Here is a 26,936-nt window from a genome sequence, read left to right on the forward strand (position 1 = left end):
ATATATATATATATATATATACACATACATACATATATTATACACACACATACACACACACACACACACACACACAAAGAAGATAAATATAGATAAAGTAGAATTAAAATAGAATAGAAAGTGCTAGAGTAAGAGGGTCAAATAAAGGTGGAACAGATGTGTTTTTAGTCGTTTCTTGAAGATGGCTAAGGACTCAGCTGCTCGGATTGATTTGGGCAGGTCATTCCACCAGGAGGAATGACCTAAAACTTTTTTTATAAAGTTTTTTTCTTGGTTATGCGAACATTAAAGGAACATTCCAGTTTTACCATTTTGCAAGCGTCATGGAAACATTTAAAATGTTCTCTGAACGTTCAAAACATCCATTTTTAAATGTTTTATTTTAAACATGTTTTTTTCTCGGTTATACAAACGTTAAGGGAACATTCCAGTTTTATGAGAATGTCACTTTTGAATGTTCTCTGACACAAGTAGTAACAGTAACACTTCAAAAAATGTCAGATGAACATCCATCTAAATTGTTTTAGTAAAAAAAAAAGTTCCATGAGTGATGTGTAAATAATGTTTTTGTGTTAACATTTTGAGAACATAATGAAAGACCAGATTACTCTGAACCAACATTCTATTAAAGTTACTGCAGGAACATTTGTTCATAACTTTGAGAGAACCTTGCAGGCAGGTATAGCCAAAGTTCTGAGAACATTCCTTGTCAGCTGTGAAGAACAGATTATTTTATTTTTCCACAATAAAGAACCTGGAAAGATTCCATGGATGTTAAAGGCTACTTAAGAAACCAGCAATGCCAGTAAAGAACCTTTATTTTTAAGAGTGTAGGTCATGGTGACATTGAGATAGAGAGCAAAATAACACAATTACTTGAAAAGCATCACAATAGCGGTTTTATACATCAAATTAGCAGTGAAGTATCGTGCTGAAGCGCCAGTGCTTTAAAGAGGTCAGTGATATGACACTTCTTCTCCCCTCGTGGACACGACGTACTGCAACCAATGCGCAGCTCCACTGTCAAGATGCGCATTGCACATGTGGTCTCTCCATAGCTGAGGAAGCAAAACGCATAACTGCAGCCTCGTTCCTGCACACTTCTGAGAAATGCGCGAGGTTATCTCTATTATGCGAGAGTAAAAAGCGCACATAATCGTTGATTTATAAAATGTTTAATTATGGATGGAAAGAAGGATGCTTGCATGGAGAGCTAGACGTGTTTATTTTCTGTTTGACCACCCCGGCTGCACTTCAGCGGTGTAATGATCACCCTAATCTTCCGCTTCGAAGGTAAAGATTATACAATCGACTCCGCTCATGTGTTCTTTGTGAGAGGCGTGCCGCGGATGGAAACAGAAATGTTACCTTTATCCGGGATGCTCTTCATGCATTACTGGCTTGCAAACAGCAGACGGAAGGACGCATCATGTTGACGCCGCTGTTTAACGTTTCGTGTTTTTGCGTGCTTTCTGGCGCAGTCATTTCTCAGTTTTTATCGTGCTCCTCCGGTCTTGCCCTGTTCTCGCATCTCTCCTCCTCCCGTCCATCGGCTCTCCCGCGTGACGTCACGGCATCGCCCCTCGCCAATCTGCAGCATCAGCATCAACTGAAAACTGACACCCGTCTAAAATACTTTAAAAGCCACGTGGACCTTCAAGATGTCATCCTGCATTGATGATTTATCATTTTCACTTTTGTCAAACCAGATAACAAAAAATATGTTCTGAGAACGTTCCCATTAAGTTATGAAAACGTTATTTTTGATTGCTCTCTGAATTTTCAAAACTATTTACTATTTTAAGTGTTTTTTCTTGTTTATATGAACGCTAAAGACCAAATTAAGGGAACGTTGTATTTGATTGTTTTGCAAACATAAGGGAATTTACTATTGAATGTTCTTTAAACCACCTAAAACTGGTAAGTGGGAACGTTTATGAAACGAACGTCCATGTAACATTATATCAAAGACCAGATAACTTTGAAAGAACGTTCTATTAACGTTACTGGAAGAACGTTCGTTCGTAACTTTGAGAGAACCTTGCCAGAACGTTTTCTATTAGCTGGGAATATGATTTTCCATTTATTTTGATATTCATGATGTTTAAATTATAAACAGAATATTTTAAAAATACAGAATATTATATGCAGAGGTGGACCAAGTACACAATTCCATTACTTGAGTGAAAGTACAGATACTGCTGCTCAAATATTAGGCTACTCCATTACAAGTGAACGTTGCAAAGACAGATTTTTACTTAGGTAAAAGTACAGCTTTTAAAAGTACTCAAAAGTAAATTTCCTTTTTTATGTCAATGCACTGCGCCAGTATGTGAAGTGTGTCGTGGATCGTGACGTGACTCCGAAATACACCATTTTGTTGTTTGTCAACCGCCAATAAAATTTCAAGAAGAAGAAGAAGAAGAAGTGACGTGACTCCTGACGTTGTTCGTGACCACGTTGGCCTGGGCGGAGCTCACGCTTGGGCTTCTTGTCATTGTTGTGTTGGCCGTCGCCATTAAAGTCTTGACTAAACTATTCTCTCGTGTCAGCGATTCAATGTACCTCACCTACACACTGGCGTGGTGGCAGCGTTATCATATTCACTCCCCAAACGTTCCGGTGAGCTCACGTGAGATCTATTCACGCTACAATCGCGCGAAAGCGAGCCGCGTTGTGGATTATCTCCGCTGACGACACTCGAGATATTAGCCATGGCGAATACACACAGAGCACCTAAGCAGTGGTGCCTAACGAAAGTTGAGACTGAATTCATTTGAGAACTGGCGTCAGAACCTTGTTTACACATTATCATTGGACAATGAGTTCGCTCCTTTTCTAGTTGATGGCGCGCGCTGGGAAAAGAAGACAAGGGCTTCACCATTCAGAGGTTTTACCGATGACGACGACGACGATGTTCCCACGGCGCAACGGCGCACGCGCCAACAAAAGGTCAGCATGCTCGAGCTTATGCTGGGGCAGATCGCTAACTACTGCCCTGTTATTTCCCGAAATACTATTGTTAAAAACTCCACTTGCATTGATAACATATGGCAGACTATCAGACTACATTATGGATTCCAATCTACTGGTGCACATTTCATTGACTTTGCTGCTATTAAGCTTGAGTCTAATGAAGGGCCAGAGGATTTGTACCAGAGATTAATGGCTTTTGTTGAGGACAATTTACTACGCAGAGACTCTGGCATTACTCACGGAGGTGAAGCCATTCTAGAGGATGAGGAGTTCTCTCCCATGATCGCAAACTTAATTGTTCTAACTTGGCTTCGTCTTATACACAGCGATTTGCCAAAGCTTGTAAAGCAGAGGTATGGCACAGAGTTACGGTCACGCACCCTGGCATCCATCAAACCAGAGATATCTCAGGCCCTGTGTTCATTACTAGATGAGCTACAGTCGTCAGAGGATGCCAGAGCTATACGCGCAGCCGTTTCTAACCCTCCAAGACAGAAGCTTGCTTCACTGGGTCGGTCTAGGAAGTTCTGCCCACTCTGTAAGGAGGCTCGCAGACTGGACAATCACTTCCTCAGTAAGTGCCCTTTCCTGCCCCCTCCAGACAAAGCTTTCATTGCCAGGGCGCGGCAAGTTGCTGGCTCTCCATGTCACTCCGACGGCGAGTTCGAGGATGACAGCGAGGACATATCCTTCAATCCTAAGGTGGAGCCGCTGCTCTGAAGCATTTTGGTCCATATATTACTCAGTCATCACAGAAGGCGTGTGTGCTCACTGAGAGTAAACCATGCGTACAGGCCTTTGAGAAGCTGTGTAGGGGGGAATTTTCTGTGAGCCCACGTGTTACTACTTTCTTGTCTACTGCAAGCCGCTTTCAGGTCTCAGTTCGTCATGTTGCTGGGGCTGCTATTCTCCCTTCAGATTATGCTAGTCGCCATGCTGCACAATGTGACAGTCCGGCATGTCAGGTGTGTAGCTTCGTCCGTGAATCCATGGTCTCTGTCGTGTGCCGTACTGATGTTGCCGACATCTTGCGGGGAGCTCAGAAGTTGCCCTTTGCCAATAGGGCCACATGGGTGTCTATTCAGGCTGAGTGTCCAGACCTCCGCAGGGTACGCGCACATCTTCGGCAGGGTACACGCCCTTCCAAGAGAGTTACCAATGTCAAAGATGTGAAACGGTATTTGAATACTGTTACCTTAGCAAGTGATGGGCTGTTAGTTGTGCGGCGTGACACACCACTGTCAAACACAACCGAATGCATCGTTGTTCCAAGGTCAGTACTGCATGGGTTGCTTATGTCATTGCACATTAGGTTAGACCACCCCTCGGCTCACCAGTTGAGACTTGTCGTTGGCCGGTACTTCTACGCGCTGGACTTGGATTCAGCCATCCAGCTTACCAGTAAGGGATGTCACCAATGTGCTGCACTGACTAAGTCTCCTGTGTTCGCAGTGGAGCAGTCCAGCTGTGATCCACCTGAGACGGTCGGGTCTACTTTTGCAGCTGACGTGCTTAAACGTGAGCGCCAGCTCATCTTAGTCGTTCGTGAGTGTGTGACATCCTTTACAGCTGCTTTGTTAATTGATGACGAACGGAAGGAAACATTGCGGGATGGTATTGTGCGCTTGTGTATTGGCCTTCGTCCGCTTGATGGCCCCTTTGCTGTAGTTAGAACTGACCCAGCACCAGGTTTTTCAGCACTGGCCAAGGACACAGTGTTTGCTCAACACAGGCTGGCCATTGAGGTTGGCGATGCTAAAAATATCAACAAAAATCCGGTGGCCGAAAAGGCCATCCAGGAGCTACAGGGCGAGATTTTGCGACTAGAACCACACTGTGGGGTCGTCACCCCCTTACTATTGTCTGTAGCTGTTGCTCGGTTAAATAGCCGTATTCGGTCACGTGGCATGTCAGCCCGTGAGATGCTGCTGCAGCGTGATCAGTTCTCTCTCGAACAGTTACCGGTGCTTGACCGGGAACTGATTGCGTTGCAGCATGCACAACGCCTGGCTAACCACCCCCACAGTGTTAAAGCTAAAGCTCCACTAAGTCGGGGTGCACCTAGCCTTGATATTTGCCCTGGCGACCTTGTGTATTTGTATAGCGACCGTAACAAGTCACGAGCTCGAAACAGATATCTTGTGCTTATTTCAGACGGGACGTGGTGCAACGTCCGTAAGTTTACGGGTTCCCAGTTGCGGCGTACTTCTTATAGGGTTCGCTTAACAGATTGTTATAAAGTTGACCTTTCCCAAGTGTCACAGGTCATTGTGGTAACGGTGCAGCATCTGAGAGCGAAGATGAGTGCGACGTGCCACTTGTTGCACCTCCGAGCGACCCTGACATCCCCCTGGCGATAGCGACACCCGCTTCACCCCCTGGGTCTGATGACAGCGGATGTCCGGAGGGAAGGATCGTGTCCCCATCAGGTTCGGTGGAGGTCCCGTGACATGAGTTAGCCTCCCTCTCAGCTGTTCCGGTGCAGACTCCTCGGCGGTCAGGCCGTCTCCGTCGACTTCCCGACAAGTTAAAGGATTATGAGCTGCACTAGATGGGCTGCCTTCACCCGTATCCTTGCTTTGCTTTGAGAGAGTTTTGTTGTAGCTTTGCATTAATGTTCTGCAAGGCTCCATAAGGATCTGCTGTGCTGTTCTCACTAGACAGATGGTTCCGGTTACTCATCTTTTATCGTCACATGTCACTCTTTTGTTTCCCCTTTTTTTGTCTGTTTCAACTGTCCACAGGTGCCAGAGAAGAGGGGGTATGTTCTGGAGGGAAAATGGGTGGCACCAGTATGTGAAGTGTGTCGTGGATCGTGACGTGACTCCTGACGTTGTTCGTGACCACGTTGGCCTGGGCGGAGCTCGCACTTGGGCTTCTTGTCATTGTTGTGTTGGCCGTCGCCATTAAAGGCTTGACTAAACTGTTCTCTCGTGTCAGCGATTCAATGTACCTCACCTACACACTGGCGCTGTATTGCTATTGTTGTATGTAATACCTGCAACCTTATGCCTCTGAAGCAACTTACAATATATTATACTGAATACACTATAAGTAACCTTGAAATAAAGAGCTTTTAGAATGTTAAAAAAAAATAAAATTATTTAACACCCCTACCCACCCACACAAAAGCAGGAGGGTAGTGATCATCTCACACAGCTCTGGCAGTGTGTGCACACATGTAGCCATTCATCTACATTTGAACCGTGTTGACAGTGAAATTGCTGTAAATACAAACTGATAGGGGGAAAAAAACTGCTTTAAAACCCAGCAACACAACTGTAGCTGTAACTTTACAACAGCAACACTGCTTTAACAAAAAAGCAAGATTTATTTGATATCAAAACATACATTCAAAACTGCTCTCTCGCTCTGGTGGTACTTTGATACACAGAACTGTGCAGTGCTGCTTCAAGTCAGACACTTATTGTGTTTTGGAGACGCACAACAGTTCTTCTGTGGCTTTATAGGTAATATTTTCGTTTACACAATTTTGCAAAATCAGACAATATATATACACCATAATATTAACTTCTTATTACTGAATTGTTGTAAATAAATATCACATTTGCATCTGGTCAGTGTTCAAAACATGCTGGGAAATCACTTCACATGGCCCTACATGGTCTGAAAAAAAGTTACGTTTTAGAGAAGAAAAAAATCACCCACTGACTTTCAAAGCTGCTACATAGTAACGATTTTCTACTTCGAGGACCATGATAGAAATGTAGTGGAGTGAAAAGTATGATATTTGTCTTTCAAACATAGTGAAGTTAAAGTCATATGAAAAAAAATAATACTCAAGTACAGTACAGATACTCAAAAAGCGTACTTGAGTACAATCCTCAAGTAATTGTAGGCCTACTTCGTTACTGTCCACCTCTGATTATAGGCCTATGTATGTGTTGAATGGAGCATATTATTTTCCCTATTTATACATAAGTGATTAAACATTACTTACATTGACATTATGAGATTTGTTTTTATTATTTTATTTTTTATTTACATTTTAAGCAATTTTATTTTGTGTTGAAAGACCTGTTATTAAGGACTGGCAAACCAACACTATTCTGAAGTCAATTATTTACTATACACACAGAAACTGAGTAAAATACCTTAGGGTTTTTTTTCTTTCTTTCTTGGTCTGTATTGATTATTGAATGTAAATCATTACAACGTTCAAATGAAGACTGAAATCTGACCTTTGATGTACAGATAAACCACACCCTAAATTATCTTATAGAAAAGGCCTACGTTAAAACTGATCTTGCAAAAAAACCAATGTGTGTGTTATTCATAGAATCAATTTACATTTAGAAATATTGAGTTTGTACTGTGAAAAAAATATATTCGGGGCTTTAAGATAAGATGTATTGTTGCATAAATAATCACACAGAGTTGCCTTTGTCATATTTATGTAATATGTCCCGCCCCTCGAGCGCATGGTTTGAATCCCTGACGCGGTGATTGGTCCATACGCCTGTCGCTCACGCCATGTCTTACACAAGTGGGCGTGTGTATATAACAGCGGCGCGTTTGTATACAGTCTATGTTTTCTATGCTTGTGTAAAGTGTAAAAATCGTTGGAGGGAACAAGGACGAATTTTACACCTGAAAGCAAAAAATAAACACTAAGAAAATGTCATCCGTGAATCTGACCGGCTTAGGAGCCAACCAAGTGAAAAACACCACGTCTGGAGAGGTAATAATTCACACGCAATGTTTCTATAAGTCATAATGAGCAGACTATACAGTGCTATGTTCATGTGCAAACTGTCAATGAATGAATTCCTAAACTTCAATAGTACTAAAGAAACCTGGCTCTTGAAAATACTACTTACTACGTTATATTCAAAAAATTTAAATAACAATTTCAAAGTATTTTCATGAAAAATGAAACACTTCCTGTTTTAATGATTCACATGGTGTCAGCCCTCTATATCATGACTTTGTAAACTAAAGTAATGCCGTTTTTCCTCTTGATTGTATGAGTTCTTCTCACACTGCACCTGTTAAGATGTAATTGATGTTTTTAAAGTGAAGACCCTTGGGAACAGTTTGCTTGATGTGATATAAACACACTCCAGGTGTAAATGAGAACTCGTTCACCGCTTGCAGGTGTCAAATGCAATGATGAAAACACATTCAAGTCTTTATAATGTAAACAACACTTCAAACCTAAGCAGTAGGGGGTTTCTTTTGGGGGTTTCTTGTTCTAATTGGGTACCTGTACTGTAGTGTCTTCTAAAAATATTTTTAAAAATCAATTATCAAATATTGAATATTATTAAATTAATATGAAATATATGGAAATGTAATACTTTTAAACATTATGTATGTAATAGATTTGCCTTCTGAAATATTAGATTTTTTTGTACATTTTCAAAGGTATATTTTTCAAACCATATAAAACATGCATGTGACTCAGTTTAATTTAAAGGGGTCATAGGATGCGATTTCAATTTTTCCTTTCTCTTTGGAGTGTTACAAGCTCTTGGTGCATAAAGAAGATCTGTAAAGTTGCAAAGACTAAAGTCTCAAATCCAAAGAGATATTCTTTATAAAAGTTCAGAGTCAGCCACACCTACCTAAAACGGCTCATTCTAACACGCCCCCACATATCTACCTCACTATGTGGGAAGATTTGCATAACGCCGCCCAAATGTTCACGCAAAGAAAGAAGGCGTAACTTTTAGTCTCACTGTAGTTTTGTTGACGCTGCAGCCATGTCGTGAAGACGCTGTGTGCTTCGTTGTGAAAGCGAAACTAACAAAGACCTTTGTTTGGTCTTCCAAAAGAGGACGATATCCGCTTCGTCATGCCTAGAGCTGATCTGTGCTGGTCGCTGACGGAAGAGGAAATACTACAACGTTGCGCTGTGGATCGCCGGATTGGCTTTCACCGTGGCAGAGTTTTATGTTTACGCAGCGCGATGCAACGCAACGCGTAAAAAAACAGTACAAGGCATTATAATCAGTAATTATGTCCCCACTGGATGCAACAAATGCCTTCTTTGTAATGGGTTTTAATGTTTTTGTCTCGTCGCTCCGGCCGGGACACGGCATCAACAGTATGTGAGGGGCGTAATATTTCCGTCACACGCTTGAGGTATTCGGCCAATCACAACGCATTGGATAGCTGGCCAATCAAAGCACACCTCGCTTTTTCAGACCGATGAGCTTTGTAAAAATCGACGCGTTTCAAAAAGGTGGGGCATAGAGGAGAAACAATAATGTACAGTATGTGGAAAATAATGTGTTTTTTTAACTTTAAACCGCATAAACACATTTCATTACACCAAATACACAAAATAATGTTATTTTTAGCAGCATCATATGACCCCTTTAAAGGCTTACTGTAAATCAGTTTATTAAAATAAATCATTCTCACTCAGTAAGTCACTTAACCATCAACAAATAATGTCCATGAGCATTCATTTGTTTCAGAATCATGACTGTTACTTTTCGTTACATATGATAATGACAATTATATAGTCTCTTAATTATGAGATTACCAGTTATGTATAAAATAATTAGAAAATTAGTTTTAAATTACCTCTAGCACATCACTCTCATCGTCACAGCATCATATAAAATATCAACTACCCAAAAATGTAAATAAAGTTCGTTTCATCCATGAACTGGAAATAATGAAAGAAACATGGAAACTCATTCACTTTGAGTATGTCTTGTCGTCCACGTCGTCTCGTATCTTGTTCATTAGATGGTGGAGATTGGTTCTCTGTGGCGGGAGCAGACAGTTGTTCTCTTCTTCTTGCGGAGGTTTGGTTGTCAGGTGTGTCGGTGGATGGCAGCGGAGGTCAGTAAACTGGAGAAGGACCTGAAAGCAAATGGTGTCGCTCTGATCGGCATCGGACCCGAAGAGACGGGAGTGAAGGAGTTCAAGGATGGGGGATTCTTTAAGGGTGGTGAGGATTTGTTACATAGCTTGGTTTATATTTTAGTGTTGTTCCTAATTTCATAGTTTTACACTAATGTTGCTCAAATATAGACTATAGTAAAAAATCTAATAAGTTCATTTTACCATCAAAATGCATTTGATTACATTTTGACCCAGAAGAGATGCTTAAACATTTCTAAAAATCCACTGTTTTTAGTATAGGAACCAAACTTTGGAAATCTGTCAAGACTTTGAAAAACATGATTTTTTTTTTTTCATTTCTTTTCCATTAATTTTTTAACCTTCAAAGACCGAGACAGCCGCCCACGGCTAAATTTAACTATTGTTCTTAAGTGTTTAATACGTTTTGAACCACTAATCCAATCAAGTCTCGTAAAAAGGAGATTCTCTGCTTTTCGGAGATATTGCATTTGTCTCATTTGGACATTCATAGGCTCCGTAGTGAATGTGATAACGTCATGACATTTTGATGAGCATTAATTTGTCAAAAGAAACCTATGTATTTTATTCCTCTGAGCCAAACAAATGCTTAAAAATGCTACAAAAATGATGGTAAATACCGTGACAGATCACTGTATTGCCTCAGTTCAAGCGGCATGTGAACCGATCGTCTCTTCCTCTTTACTAGCTATAGCATGAAATAAACATGAATGAAAATCAGAAGGTATCTTGTTTCAACTGCGGAAAGACATCAATACACACCATTTCTCAAGTTCAAGTCCACTGATGTTAATTTACTCTCCTGTCTGATTTGTTTGTTGGACAAAATGGTGGATTCGGCGTTATGATTGGTCAGATCGCCTGTCACTCAAACTCCCTGCAAAGGGTCAATTAAGCATATTTCTTCGGAAATTTGAACAAGCGCAAAGTGAAAGTAAAGTGCGCTGTGCGTGCATGAAAACAGTTATAAAATAACACATTTGCATGAGAGCACTCTCTGACAAAGCACAGAAAAACACACGATAGAGCACTTTGACATTAAACAAACCAAAACAAGGATGAAACGTACATATCAGATAAAGCACTGGAATTTATGTTTTCACAACGCGGTAGAATCGATTCCAACGCAGAGTACAGCCTGCGGATCGATCCATTTGGTTGTTATATTATGTAAATAATTCTTATATAGTTTTCTAAAGATCATTTGCACTATTTGTTCTGTTGCACTCAGCATAATTTCTCTCTCATTTTGTGTGCAGTTTGTGAATCATTTGCACTGTTTGTATTTTTCTTGCACAAGACAATTTGTGCAGTTGCTTTCAATACTAGCTACACTATTTGCGTTTGTTCACACTCAGATTTAAAATATATTTCTCTGAAAAAATGTCACTATTGCTTCTGTAATTTATTATTATATAACACTGTTTCCATTTACCTTTACTATACTTTTACATAAACGTTTTGAACACATCTACAGGTGCGTAGATGATATTCAAAAAATTTGAATATCATGAAAAAGATTTTCTTTTTGTAACATTTCAAAAAGTGAAACTTTCATATATTCTAGATTCATTACATGTACAGTAAAACATTTTAAAGTTTTTTTTGTTTTAATTTTGATGATTAGAGCTTATAGCTCATGAAAGTCAAAAATCCAGTATCTCAAAATATTAGAATATTTACATTTGAGTTTCATTAAATGACCATCCCTATAGTATAAATTCCGGGTATCTCTTGTTCTTTGAAACCACAATAATGGGGAAGACTGCTGACTTGGCAATGGTCCAGGAGACAATCATTGACACCCTCCACAAAGAGAGTAGGTCACAGAAGGTCATTTCTGAAAGGGGTGGCTGTTCACAGAGTGCTGTATCAAAGCATATTAAATGCAAAGTTGACTGGAAGGAAGAAATTGGGTAGGAAAAGGTGCACAAGCAACAAGGATGACCGCAAGCTTGAGAATACTGTCAAGCAAAGCCGATTCAAACACTTGGGAGAGCTTCACAAGGAGTGGACTGAAGCTGGAGTCAGTGCATCAAGAGTCACCATGCTCAGGCGCCTTCAGGAAAAGAGCTACCAAGCCACGTCTGAAACAGAAACAGCGTCAGAAGGATCTTACCTGGGCTAAGGAGAAAAATAACTGGACTGTTGCTCAGTGGTCCAAAGTCCTCTTTTCAGATAAAAGTAAATTTTGCATTTCATTTGGAAATCAAGGTCTGGAGTCTGGAGGAAGACTGGAGAGGCACAGAATTCAAGCTGCTTGAAGTCCAGTGTGAAGTTTCCGAAGTCAGTGATGATTTGGAGTGCCGTGACGTCTGCTGGTGTTAGTCTATTGCAGTGATCGGCAACAGGCGGCCCGCGGCCAAGACTGGCCCACCAGCAATAATATCTGACCCGCGCCCGCAACAAGATTATTTTGATAGCAGCTGGTTCTGAAATAGATCTGTCATGACAGCAACAGTTACTCACAATCACTTCGTCTTTAGTGATTTTGCCTTCAAAATAAAAGTATGAGAACGTTTTTACAGCAATGTTTTATTTTGAGATGAATTGAGAACTTTTAATTAAAAAAGTTCTGTAAGACATTCAAAAGAGTCTGTGGATCGCTAGACACACCTCTAAAATAGCCATCATGAAATGTGTGGTATGAAAAAACTAACAGTGAACCATTGAAACATTTGCTTATAACGCGGGGCCTCAGCACCAACACATGAACAATAACAAAGCAAATTCAGCTTCCTTTTTATCAAAAAGATTGACAAGACAATCAGCAAAAAAAAAAATTCTTGATCATGGATGCAGAACAGCTGGGGGTGCATATGCTTATACTCCTGAAACGACAGTAAATAGGAGTAGGCTACATGAATAGAGTTAAAGTTAGATGAAATTCAGTAACTACATTCAAAATACATTTTGGCTATTACACAGGCTTAGTAGGCTACTCACTAAATGTGAAAACTGGCATCTTCCATCAGTCATGATTTTTTGGATGTTGGGTGATATGGATGTCACTTTAATCCGTAGACAGTTCTCCAGGGCCCTCATTTATCAACAGTGCATACACACAGATGTGTGCGTAATGAGTGCATAAGAACAGTTTCACGCAAAGTGTGGGATCTACCAACTTGTACTTATACGTGGAAATGTGTGTAAATATAAGCACACCTCTGAGCATGCTTACGCAGAGAATCTAGTGGTAGAATAGCGACACTACACATAAAAAACATTTAATTGTGTCACAGTATGCATTAAGCAATCCACATATGTCCTGTGTTTCCTTTAATTATAAAACATTCAATTTATAATTTGTCTAGTTTTAAACAGACAAGTTGTATAACTGGTGTCAAACCCTATAAAAGACAGCTGTGACAAATGTTTGTCTCAGACTGTGCAATGGCTTATCTTGCGTTATTTGAAAACTTGCCAAACAGTGCGCTCTGCAGAGAACGTGTTTTCAAAGACCGCGCTGAGAGTGAGAGCACAGAACGGCTTCTCACCCTGCATTCCATTCGGAAGGGCTCATCCCTATGCCCTAACCCCTTCAAAGGGTTTACCCTCTGGAGTGAGAGCTTTGAAGTGTTGAAGGGTGTAGGGGACCAAACAACTGTTTCTTGAAGTGCCCTTCTGCATCGTCATCACGTGCCCACACGGAGGCGCCGTCATCATGCAAAGAATCTGCGCAAAGGATCATGGGAGCCCGACGTGTCCATCAGTTGTACCCTTCGAAATTCTTCATTCCGAAGGGCCCTTTGAAGTGGCCAGTTCTGAGCACTTCGGTTTGGAACGACCCTTCAATATGGCAGCCATGATTTTTTTCACTCCGAAGTGCCCTTCGGAGGGTGATATATCCCGTTTGGAACGCACCGTCAGTCGGTACCGCTTTCTTTGCCATGATTTCGGTGAGGACACATACATTTACGTGATTTATAAAGGGAGGTGTTGTCACCATATATGGTTCATTGGAGGCATTTCCGAATGCAAATGACCATGAACGTGAACGAGCATGGTACTTACGCACATGTGGGATTTATCAACAATGATAGCTTACTCATGTGCGTAAGAACTGCGTGCGCACGTTTGATAAATACGGATTTTCTTGTACTTAGGCACATTCTAACTTTCATTCTTAGGACAAAATATAGAACCTTTTCTATGCACTGTTGATAAATGAGGGCCCAGGTTTTTATGCGTCAGTCGATTTCTCTCATGTGTCTTTATCACATTCATTGATGAGAAGGTCGACTCGCATGCATAGGTGGAAGGGAACATTGTCAGCACATAAAATGCGAGTGTTTTGGTTGTGCTATACTCTTTTAAGCATGCCACCCAAAAGGCACTCACAGACTCCGCACTTCTGAGCGCATCAATGACCAGGGAAGTTGTTTGGAAATCAATTAACTCCATCTGAAATGCTGCCCCGTCCAACAAGGGGATCGTTTTTTTCACCAGGGAGGAGAAGTCTCCTGGTCGGACTGTGAGAGGGTCATGCACAAAAGCAATAATATCCTTTGGGACAGAGTAGTCCTCAAACCTAGAAGTGAAGTTGGCCTGTAGCTGCTTGATGAAGTCCACCATCAGCTCTGTCACTTGTCCCAGGGCCTATGTTTTTAGTGTACTGAAATGTAGCAGCCGGCCAGTTGAAATATCGGACTCCAACAACTCCAGCTTCCTCGTGAATGATTCCAGTTTTTCAACCATGTCCGCTATATGGTTTTGCCTCTCCCCTGTAGCTGCAGATTAAGCTGGTTTAGGTGGCCAAATGTATCCGCTAAAAATGCAACATTAGACATGAATTTTTCATCTTCCTGGAGGGCAAGGTGATCAGCTGCTGCCCTAATCTTGCTTAATTTAAGGAACGCCTTGACCTCATCCAGAAGCGGCCCAATACGTTTCCTTTGCTTAACCAGCGCACGTCATTGTGTAGCAGCAAGTCATCGTAAGTGGCCTCTTCTGACTCGGCCACAACTTGTCGGAAAAGACGATACTGTGTGTTTGATGTTCCCCTGACAAAATTAATTACTCTCATCACTTTATCCATTACTTCCTTTAGCTCTCCGCTGAGCCTGGCGCAGAGGACACTCTGGTGGATGAGGCAATGCAGTCCAAGTATTTGGGGGGCGATCTCCTTCACTCTGCTTACCAGATCTCTGTGCTTTCCCACCATAGCAGGAGCCCCGTATGTCACGATTAGGTTAACCTTCTCAAATGACAATGAATGCAGCCTAAACAACTCTTCCAATTTCATAAATATTTTCCATCATTATATTCCATCAAAGTATCTAACATAGACGCACATCTGGGCTACATCTGTGTTGTCAGTGCTCTCATCAATGGCTTGGGAAAAGTAGTTGGCCTGATTGAGACCACTGATCATAACTTCCTGCACAGCATCCGGCAGCGCATCTATGTGCCGGATAGCGAACCTCGTAGATAGGGGTAACTGTTTCACAGAGGCAATAATAGCATTCATCGACTTGTCAGTAGCCGCCAGTTCTTCCGAAACTGTCACCATAACCTCTTTGAAAACCTCTGCGTCAGTGAATGGCCGGTTGTGTCGTGAGAGCAACCAAGACGCTTTTAGGGACGCACTTGTCACTTTCTGTTGATCTGTGAGGCCCCGCACTAGGATCCTGCTGCTGTGTGCATAGCTTGCTGTCAGTGCTTCAATCTTGTGCTTTCGTGCCTCTGTTTGGAGCGGAAAGGCCACTTTGAAGGTGCCATGCTTCGTCTCTTGGTGCCGTCTAATATTATATTCTTTGCAAACAGCAACAACTTCGTTGCAGATAAGACACACCGGCTTTGCATTCACAAAACTAGGTAGGATGAACGCATAGTTGTCTTTCCATTCTTCTTTGTATGCCCTATTTTCGCTGTCAACTTTCCTCTTTAGACTCTATGATAGTGCCATTTTCTCTCACCAGTTAGCTTAAATGTTAACACCACTCTGCACACGACGTAACAGCGTACCTCCAGCATGCAAACAATTTTTAAAAATGCAGTTTAGTACGTGAGGATGCCAAGGAATAATTCTGAGTGTAAAAGTAGGCTACGTCAAATAATTATTACAATAAGTTAGGCTCCATTGTGTAACAAGCAAATTAAAATGATACACATTTATTATTCACAATATGGAAAGAGGAAATAAAACATAATTTGTTAAGCGCATAACTCAAGCATGCTATTAATGGGCTTATCCAAGTCCTCTTTTATTTTTTTGAATTATTTTTTATCCATTCCGCATCTCCCACATATGTGTGTTTTAGCAAGGCGTTCTGTGTTGCAAGTTGGTGAATGAAGAAGCTCACTACCAGTTACAAAAGACACTGTAACAGTCTGTCACAGGCAATTCTGGTTGCATTTTTCATCAATTAATATTCTTCTTAAATTATCCTTTGACTATGTTCTGGCCCGCCATCTAGTGGCGATTTTCTTTTGGCCCGATACCAAACTTACTTGCCGACCCCTGGTCTATTGTGTTTTATCAAGTCCAAAGTCAATGCAGCCGTCTACCAGGAGATTTTGGAGCACTTTACGCTTTCATCTGCTGACAAGCTTTATGGAGATGCTGATTTCCTTTTCCAGCAGGACTTTAGCACCTGTCCACAGTGCCACAACCACTTCCAAGTGGTTTGCTGACCATGATATTACTGTGCTTGATTGGCCAGCCAACATGCCTGACCTGAACCCCATAGAGAATCTAAGGGGTATTGTCAAGAGGAAGATAAGTAACATCCGACCAAACAATACAGACGAGCTGAAGGCTGCTATTAAAGTAACCTGGGCTTCAATAACGCCTCAGCAGTGCCACAGGCTGATCGCCTCCATGCCACGCCACATTGAAGCAGTAATTCTCTTCGTGCTAAAAATTTGTGCAAAAGGAGCCCCAACCAAGTATTGAGTGCATAATTAAACCTACTTTGGAGATCTTGAACATTTCTGTTTTGTAAATCTTTTTTTGATTGATCTTTTAGAAAATATTCAAATTTTTTGAGACATTGAATTTTTAATTTTCCTAAGCTGTAAGTCGTAACCATCAGAATTAAAACAAAAAAAAAAAACTCTTGAAATATTTCAGTTTGTGTGCAATGAATCTAGAATATAAGAAAGTTTGCTTTTTTTAATTAAATTACAAAAAAATAAAGAACTTTTCCATGATATTCTAATTTTTTTAGATGCACCTGTATATTGTCAATAAACTAAATAGACCTTTCTTGCACTGAAAAGTGCTTATAATATTGGGTCTCATTGGGGGTCGTCTCTCTCTCTCTCTCTCTCTCTCTCTCTCTCTCTCGCTGCACACACCCGAGGCGCACGGACTATTATTTTTTTTTTAATTTTTTTTTTAAGAGATATAAACATTTAAACCTGTAAATAAAATGAAAACAGTAAAATAATGCATGGTATAATGTTATAAAAGGTAGGCAAATTATTTCAGATTGGGCACTATTTATAAATGCATGTTACTGAGTAACACTGATCATGTGACTTTGTACAGACTTTCTTGCTTATATTGAAGCCCAAGATGCTCAAATTGTCGAATCACGCTGGATTCAGGTTTTGTTAATGCAAATGCATTACTTTGCATTCCTTCTTGTGAAATAAGTGATAACCTCAGGTTAAGCACATTGTGTGTGTGTTTAGTTTTGAATTTATTGGTGATTGAATTCCTGTCTTTTACTGTAATTCTTTGACCTGTTACTATGGTTACCATGCCTGTGTTTACCTTGGCTATCATTACAATCTTCCTGATCCTGTGAATCTTTAACTTTGTCTTTGTTTTAGACATCTACATTGATGAGAAGAAACAGTGTTACAACGATTTAGGCTTTAAAAGGTATGAGGGAACTTGCAATATATGTTTTCATGAATATTTTTTTTTTGAATGTGTATGATGGACTGTGACACAAGCATGTCAAAATGAACAAAAATATTTCTGGTTTTCAAACTCAGGTACAATGCCGTGAATGTGATTCCAGCTGCTATGGGAAAGAGCGTACGAGAAATTGCCTCAAAGGTATTTATAACACATTACACATTACGCTTGTAAATGATAATTCTGGTATAATGAGACTTAGTGATTAAATGATTTATTAGGTGTCTTTTTTGTAAAAAATTGTAATAATGACCTTATTTTAAGTGTTAAATAATTGCTCATCATTTCAAGATGTGCATGCAATCTTAAACCTTTTAAAGACTTCAGCTTTTCTGATTCCGGTTTATCACACACTTTCTTGTAGGCAAGTGCAGAAGGAATTCATGGAAACTTTAGTGGAGATCTTCTGCAGAGTGGAGGCATGCTCATCGTCGCAAAAGGTAAAATTACAATGTTTGTCACATTTTCAGGCATTTCATCATTCTCAAAAGTAAATGTATTGGTCCAGTCTTGAAGTTAGATAGACATGTTATTATAATGATTATCTTTGACTTTCTCTGTGTACTGATAAAGTGTTTAAGAGGAGAACTGAGCCCTGTAATCTGAGCAGTCTGTTTTATTATCACTAGAGGGCAGCAAGACTTCACATTTACAAAATCTAGCACATGCAAATCTGCTCTATGCTTAACAATGCGAAATAATATGAAGAAATCTGCCTGTAGCAAAGATTAACAATTTAAAATAATGTATTCATGTTTAAGGATTTGATGAGTCTCTGCACTGCTTCTCTGTCTTTGTGTAAACAGCATGGGTGGTTTAAAGGAGGGGTTCTTAACTCTGGCCCTCGAGGTCCACTTTCCTGCAGAGTTTAGCTCCACGTTCGCAGGAACGTGGACCCCGAGGGCCAGAGTTGAGGACCTCTGGTTTAAAGGGACAGTTCATCCAAAAATGAAAATTTGCTGAAAAGGCCTCAGGGCATCCAAGATGAAGCTGATAAAAACATCACAATAATTCACAAGTATAATCCACACCACTCCAGTCCATCAATTAAAGCAGTGTGTTATATATATATTAATATATATATATATATATATATATATATATATTAATAATCATGATAATAATTTATGATAATAAATTATGATAATAATTTATGTATTTAGCAGACGCTTTTATCCAAAGCGACTTACAGTGCATTCAGGCTATACATTTTTTACCACTATGTGTGTTCCCAGGGAGACCTTTTGCGCTGCTAACGCAACGCTCTACCACTGAGCAACAGGAACATATACATATACTGTATATATATATAAAATATTAAAATATGATATGTTTATATGAAAATTAAAGGTAAAATGTGCTTAAATGCCATGGAAACAATATCACAATGTAAAAATGTGTCACTCTGTTCAGGTGGAGAAAAGGTTCTGCTGCATTTTGTCCAGAAAACGCCCGCAGACAACGTATCTCTTGAGGACATCACCAAAGCTCTCGGGATCTCGGTGAACGTTCAGGCTGGTGAAAAGCCACAGGTAAAACAAGAAGCATTTGTGACGTCAAGCCTCTTTGATACTGGAATATAGTCCGATTTAATACAGTTGTGTTTACTGCTGGGTAAATTAGTCAGGAGTTCTGACTCGAAGTTATTTCTGGGTTTGTTTATGGTAACAGGAACTGCATTGCAATACATAATGATATCTTTTAGGACAGGATAGAAATGCATGAGAAGTGATTTTTAGAATTAAACTTGCGTGCATATATCAGCTTTTTACAACAACTTTCAATGCAGCAGACAGAATTTAAAGCCTGAACTATACATTTATATTAGTGTTACTGTTTGGTGATTTTTAACTCGGGTTTTACATAATGTGAAACTGTTTTGGCACTGTTGCCAGACTTATTCATTCGATCCATCAAGTCAGAAATAAAATAAATGAGGAAGTATCTTTCGTACGTAAAGCATTCAATTGACTGTATTATATGACAATAGGCTTTACCACAGATATTTGATATATAAACAATTTGATCATTGATTTTCTTAGCATTACACATAACAGTGTAGATTTTACTCATACTGCCTACCTCTAAAATATATTTTGATTGATTTTAAATGGCTCACATTGACATTTTTGGATTATAAAATTAGTTTTGATGAAGTGTTTCAGTATAGTTCTCAAGCTGTTGCTTGATATTATATTACCTAAGGTCAAAAAGCAAGTGGTTTTTCTCCACAAACTGTCTAACATTACCCATTATTATATGTTTTTACTTTAACTGACTAAAAAATGTAACCACTTTTGCATGAATGTATGTTTTGAGGTCAGCGTAAATACTTTTATTGTGTATTATGTAGGGAAACTTTACAAGGACCATTTCACTGTGGTTTTTACTGCAGTAAAGAGTTTATAGAGTGTACGATTTTTGGGTTGCATTGATCTATGCAAGCACACATAGAACATATAAAGACATCCATTGTAAAATGTAAACACCAGAGACAACCTTAACTTGTTTTGCTGAATTTCACTGGAATAACATCTTACCAGAATATGAGGAAAAGTGCAATTAAACCCTTACAGGCCTTCACGAGACATACTAAGGAATCTGTTTTATGCTGCAGCGTGACCTAATTCATGTCAGCGAGCAACTTAACAATTAGCTGTTCTGTAAAGAAAGGCATGAATCTGTCTGATTTTGGAGCACAGATGCTTTGGCTTGTGTAATTGGGTGTTTGAACAAGTGAAGTGATTGTAGGCTAGAACAGAGTCTTGTTGTGAGGCTGGTCTCCTGGTTTAACATGATCTTAACGGCCCGAGGCACCACGGCGCACCTGGGCGTGAGATTACAGAGGGCTCATATAACGACAAAACCCACTAAAACCAACGGATGCATTTCCCCAGGCTGCTATTTTTGATGCTGGTTATTACAGGGGGTTTTTACACGGACGTGTGTGTAGCTCTTAACGTCACGCGTGGTCTGAGGTAAGGAGTTTTACGGTGGTATCCTGGAGGAAATTACACTTTTGGCCTTTCTCGTCCTTGACAAGCTCAAGATGCTAAATTACTAAATTAAATCAGAACTAAATTACCGTGTTCAAATGGTGAACGTTGCTTCATGTGTGTCCAACCTAGAAAGCAAAAACTTCCTCTACAGAAAATCTCCAGAGAAACAGAAGAAATATACAGAAACTGATTGTTAGATTAACCTTGTAAAACCCTTTTTTTTTTTTTGGGTTGTGTATCATATTTGATACATCAGACTTTTATTTACAGACTATATATGATATTATATGATATAATGAGAATATGGAGCTCATACTCGAGGAAGAAAAACACAATTTGCCCAATGCTGAGCAAAAATATGCAATTTGGTGCAGATGCTGATATTTATATGCCAAAAAGTAACTAATTCTGATAGCTTGTTATGTAAATCGGTAACAGTCTACTTAAAATGAATATAAATATTGGAATATTAACAAATAAACATTCCTCAAAAGCCTGATGGATCATATTTGAACACATTTTAACATTACCTTTCTAAAAAAAAAATAAATAAAAAATAAGCACACAGTTTTACTTATATATATATACGTATATATAGATAGATAATCAAGTAAACCTAAGATGCTTCAGTCCAGTAAGGGTTTATGTTGAAATATTGTTAACAATATAAAAGTTATTTTAACCTGCCAACCTGCAACCAGTGCTATTTAGGATCATTGATATACTGTTGTAGTTTTTACTGTATATATGGTTTTTGTCATTTTAAAATTAAAGTGAAAACTGAAAATATAAGCTTAAGTTTTAGCATTTTTGTTGTGTTTTTTTTTTTTAAATGTCTATATACTGTAGGATTTATTACTTTTTATTGATTAATTTTTTTATTTAATTTAATTTAGTACTTTTAAAGAAATTGAGAAATATTGCTTTGGAAAATAATTGAAATAAAATAAGTTAAATTTTATATTTGATGTTGTTATATTTTGGTTACCATATATTTTATTTCAAGTAACAAAAACAATTTGTTAATCAACAAATGTTAATGGATTTGGTTTTAGTTTTAATTCACGATAATAACCTTGTAATTGCAACAGATTTGTAGCTTCTAATTGTTGAAAAATATATTTTAAAAAGTTTTTTTTTTCTTTGAGCATACTAGATAGTATCAGATCCGTATAACAAGTCTGATTGCAAAAGTCAAAAAAGAGTTCATTTCATCATTGTTTTCGCACACCATATTTTTTTTGTATGCTTTTTTTCTGCACTTGTGGTCTCATTTGTTTTACTTCATGCCGAAGTCAAAAGTCTGGTTTTCAGAAGGATCCATTGTGTCACACCACACCCCTAAAACTACCAAAAGACATTTAGTCCATCCAGAGAATAAACATGGTGTCATTCAGCAGCATATCTCAGAGCAGATCGGCCCCAAGGGTCTTCTTGCACCACCTCAGGAAGGAAAGGGCCCAACAGACACAGTCAAGAGCCCAAACCCAGTGTCGTCACTGGATGACAGGGGACAGTCTCAAGGGAAACGTGACGGGGGATTGAGTAGACTTCAGACACTCTCAGAACAAAAAGGTACAAAGCTACACTTTTTTGAAAATGGTAGACAAATTATAGTCCATTACTGATTACAAATTATATGACGAAAATTGTAGTTGGTAACATAATCTGGATTACACATATTAAATAATGTAGTCTGACTACTTTCTGATTACTTTTGACCTAATTCATTTATCTCATAGACTTGAATGCGATTGTATACCAAAAAATGCATTAATCATTACATTACTGCAAGGTTTCCCAAACTGTATGCAAGTGGTAGATTCATTTAGAAAATAAATTTTAAAAAGCAAAAAGATTTGGGGTGAAATAATAAATTATGAATAATTTACTGCCATTATGTGAATAATATGTAATTATGTAATCTATAATTGTAATCTGATTATGAGTATTTTAAAATGCAATGTAATCTAATTAGAAGTACTTCATTTTTTTAATCTGATTATGTAACCCAGATTACATGTAATCAGTTACTACCCACCACTGCTAATATGTAGACTTTAGATACTAATATGCACCATTTAGGGGTAAATAAGGTACAAAGATGTCCCTTTTGGCTTTTGTATCTTGGTCTAGTCCCGGTGACAGCTTTTTTCTGAGAGAGTGTGTATTCAAAACTCTCACACTATTCATCATGTTCTCACGCAGTGAAAAATACCATCGCGGTGACACCGATCGTCTTTTCATATTTACTTAAAGCACAAAATAAACATGAATGAACATCAGAAGTTAATTTATTTCAACAGGAAAGACGTCAATAAACTATTTTTCAAGTTTAAGTCCACCAAAGTTAATCTACTCTCCTGACTGATTTGTTTCCACAAAATGGTGGATTCAGCGTTATGATTGGTCAGATCGCCTGTCAGTCAAACTCCCAGCAAAGGGTGAATTTCAATTTTGACATACAGCGCTGCTCATCAATAGCCCCTTTCACACAGTCAGGGTCGTCACGGGGGTGGGGTGGGGGTTGCTATAGTAACGAACGCAACTTTAACACGCATCTGATCGATTGTGATGCTGTGCTCACTGACATGCTTGCGCATGAATCACGGTCACGCACATGCTCATAAGAATTATAAGATCTACTGCATAATAATAATAATAATAATAATGCAATTAAATAATTAAAGGATTAAAAGTTATTTAAGGGAATAAGTAAATAAGAATGCTAAAAATAAGTTCTAGGTTTGTAGTTATATATGAAGTAGTAATCAATTTACACTATTCGAAAATAATATTTTATTTAAAATGTGCACATTCACTCTTATTCGTATGTCTAGTAGTTGAAAACGTAATCTTCTCTTGTCACGTTCATTTATGATTTACATGAATCATGATCGCATATTTTCAATTCAAAACTGCGAAATTTAATAAAAAGTTGAGTAGTTTGCATCACTATCTATAGTCTATTACTGTCAGTCGCTGAACATTTCTATCGTAAAACAGTTTTCTAATATAGTACTACTTACATCTTTCCACGAACTCTCGTTGCGTAGTGACAGTGACAGTAAGACCCGCCTTCTTTGATTTGATTGGCCATCTCGATCATTTTGACATTGACGAGTGCTGTTGGACCACTGAGGCAGACCAGCCTAAAAGTTTAACTTTTAAAACTTTTTGTCATCCTAACAACAAACAGCTTTACTCATTCTTATACACAGAGTCTTATACTGTCTATCAGCATGACTATTTTAGTCTTTCGAAGTACAAAATGGGTGGAAAAACAGTAATAAAAAATAGGCATAAACAACATAAAATGCAGGCCAGGAGTGAGGCCCTCTAGAGCAGTGTTTCCCAACCTTTTTTTAGTCGCGGCACCCTTTGGAAATTTTAACAAACTTGTGGCACCCTACAAAATTAATTTTGTCACAATATTTGAATTTCTAACTTCGATCACTGCTCTAGAGGAACGAGGCCCTGTGCGGTCGCACCTGGGTCACACACTTGGCACAGCCCTTGCAACGGTACTGCACACAGTAATACCAGTAACTTGCTGTAAAATTACTGGAACGACTTTACCAGTAAATTCAAAAATGTGCTGTTCACACAAGCAACGACGTTCCGTCTTTTTTCCGGTAAAGCACATCCGTTTCAAGTTACCAGTAAACTGTATGACATCATTAACCAGAAATGACCTCTAAACGGCAGCGCCTCCCGGTGTTGTGTTTGTAAACATGGAGGGGTATACGCGGTGTTTTTGTTGATGTTTTCATTTTTGTGTCAAACGATCACATTCATTCAGCACTTTTGGCCCAGAGACATTGAATTACACGAATTGAAATCAAACTACACAGCGCGTAGTAAATGCGTCATCTGCATCAAAATGTTATGATTGGCCTAGAGCTGTTGAATTTTGAATTTCAACAGCTCTTGATTGGCCCAGAGTAGACGTCTCACGTCAGCGCATTCTGAACTCGTACTTTCTCATACCGCTAATCTTCATTCTGCATTCACACACAGCATCATTCCGGCAACTTACTGGTAATGTTACAATTTCTCAGACCGGTAAATTGCCGAAACGAATTTACTGGTATTTTTGAAAAGGTTCTCACATGATCTCTTGGCGGTAATTTACCAGTAAAGTCTGTATGTGTGAAAGGGACTAATGTCAGTTCTAAAACAGTGGACCAATCAGAAGACCCCGGAGTTGGGTCAAGCATTGCAAGCTTTTGTTTACAGTAGCAAATTGTCGGAGAAGGCATTCTGCCCTGTGCTTTTTTTAAAAACCATTCCTGAGCGATGTATTTCACATTTTTTTAGACACAAAGAAACGTTCTGTGTGAATGACCCCTTAGGGGTGTCTCGTGAAGACAGACTTTTGATTATGGCATGAAGTAAAAGAAATAAGACCACAATAATGGATCAGCGCAGAACAAAAAAGTACCAAAACATGGTGTGTAACAAAACTGATTAAATTAATGGGAATCTCTTTTATGATTTTTGTAATCAGAATTGCTGTACATACAATTCTGTTACAAATGAAGTGAATTGAATAAACATTAAACTGATTGCTGTTGACTTCTTTAGAGCTGCTTATAGCTGAATTAAGTTTGTTTCATAATTATTAAACTCTACACTGTTATTAAACTAAATTGAGCTGAACCATGACACTATTGTCTTTTTAGAGCTGCTTTACAGCAAAATTTCTTATAATTGATTAACTTTGTTTCAGTAATTCTGTTATTTTCTTGTTTATTACTACAAAGCTGCTTTACAATAATTTGTATTGTATAAAGTGCTATATGAATAAAGGTCACTTGATTTTCTGTGCATATTTGATTCTTCACAATCCCGTTTTTTTGTTTTGTTTTATTTTTTTTGTATTCTGCCATTAGATGATGCCCAGAATTAAATGTTATTGGTTTGTCAGAAATGCATAAGCTCGATTTGGTGACTCTGAAATATTCTATTAATATAACTAAGAAAAAAAGCACCACAGCTGCTCTTTTAGGGTATATGGTGCTTTGAAGTTCAATAACAGGACATGTCGCAGGTCTTGTTTACCCATAAAAGACCACCGGCGTCATCTTTGAGCCACCAATGCCATTTCCTCTGGAGTGTGGGATGTGGCAGTTACTTTCACACGGCCATAAATGCATTGACAGACTGACCCTACTAGTAAATTCTCCTGTAATTCCAAACCTGTATGCCTTTTATTGTGTGGCGAACACAAAGATATTTCGAAAAATGTGTCAATGTTTTCTTTTGTCTGTGCAATAAAAGTGAGATACAATATTATATAATACTCAAGTTTTAATGCATTTTCACACCAACCAATTTAATATAATTTCTGTGTCCTTTACAGTGTAATGAAGATGTTTGCACAAGATAGAGGATTCAAAGTTCTTCAGGGATGAATGGACTGTGACTTCTGGTTATCCAGTGTTGTATTCCCACTAATCTGACTCAAATCATCTTTACATTTATGTGATTCATTGCTTTGGTTTACATTCTAAACTATAATGCACTGATCATACAGCTAGGAAATAAGAACATTTATAAGCATTTTATATGTTGATCAGTAATGCTATTTTGATCCTCTTTTTTTTTTTTTGCCAAATGCATTTCAATTAGTTGATCAATCAAGTTTGTATTTTAAGCTTTGCACTAAAATATACTGCTTTAATGAGATTCTTTTATAAACATATTTATTATGGTAAGTTTCCAAACATGTCTGATCGAATGCAACTTGTTAATTGAAGAATGTGAATGACATTGCATATATTAAATCTCTTACCAAAGTATTTGTGTTTTTTAATGTCGGAATGTGAGAAGAAGAAAAAACAGATGCAGAATATATTTGTTGCTTTATATAAGTTTATTTTTGAAGCTTACATATTTTCTCTTATATAATATAACAATATTTCAATGTTTAGGGTAGCTAAATAACATTTTAAGCCATATGTTTTTGCTTGAACAATCAGTATTGGCAGGATGATAGAACTACAAAGCATTCACTTGAAAAGTCATTAAAACATATATGGTCTCAACCAAACATGGACCCTATATAATATCAAGAGCATTTCTGTCAGTAAATATTAACCTTTCAACAGTCAACGGGTCTATGTACAGAATACATATTGTCATAGCAGCATCTGTAGTCATGTGGCATATCATAACATAAAGGACAATCTCATAAAACCTGCAACCATGTCCAGGTGTCTGTG

General features: G+C 38.6%; 3 protein-coding genes across 4 annotated transcripts in view; 2 read left to right on the top strand and 1 right to left on the bottom strand.

Annotated features, from left to right (window-relative positions):
- LOC107702000 (proton-associated sugar transporter A-like) overlaps positions 1-1,595 on the bottom strand; it is a 17,417-nt gene extending 15,822 nt beyond the window's left edge. For both annotated transcript variants that reach the window (XM_016504176.1, XM_016504174.1), the window contains exon 1: positions 1,369-1,595. The gene's annotated coding sequence lies outside the window, so the exon portion shown is untranslated. The remainder of the gene's footprint in view (positions 1-1,368) is intronic.
- A 2,129-nt stretch (positions 1,596-3,724) lies between these two features.
- LOC107702002 (uncharacterized) lies at positions 3,725-25,818 on the top strand. The gene is made up of 3 exons (XM_016504179.1): positions 3,725-5,949; positions 14,294-14,295; positions 25,804-25,818. Exon 1 carries the CDS (start codon positions 3,966-3,968, stop codon positions 5,334-5,336), a length of 1,371 nt encoding a protein of 456 aa, XP_016359665.1. The 5' UTR covers positions 3,725-3,965; the 3' UTR covers positions 5,337-5,949; positions 14,294-14,295; positions 25,804-25,818.
- On the top strand, positions 7,498-26,307 carry prxl2b (peroxiredoxin like 2B). The gene is made up of 7 exons (XM_016504180.1): positions 7,498-7,678; positions 9,700-9,904; positions 17,620-17,671; positions 17,788-17,851; positions 18,075-18,150; positions 19,124-19,242; positions 26,075-26,307. The coding sequence occupies exons 1-7, from the start codon at positions 7,616-7,618 to the stop codon at positions 26,099-26,101; spliced, it is 606 nt and encodes a 201-aa protein (XP_016359666.1). The 5' UTR covers positions 7,498-7,615; the 3' UTR covers positions 26,102-26,307.
- The last annotated feature ends 629 nt before the right edge of the window (positions 26,308-26,936 follow it).

This window comes from Sinocyclocheilus anshuiensis, unplaced genomic scaffold (assembly GCF_001515605.1).
Source record: "Sinocyclocheilus anshuiensis isolate Anshui unplaced genomic scaffold, SAMN03320099.WGS_v1.1 scaffold262, whole genome shotgun sequence".
NCBI lineage: Eukaryota > Metazoa > Chordata > Actinopteri > Cypriniformes > Cyprinidae > Sinocyclocheilus > Sinocyclocheilus anshuiensis.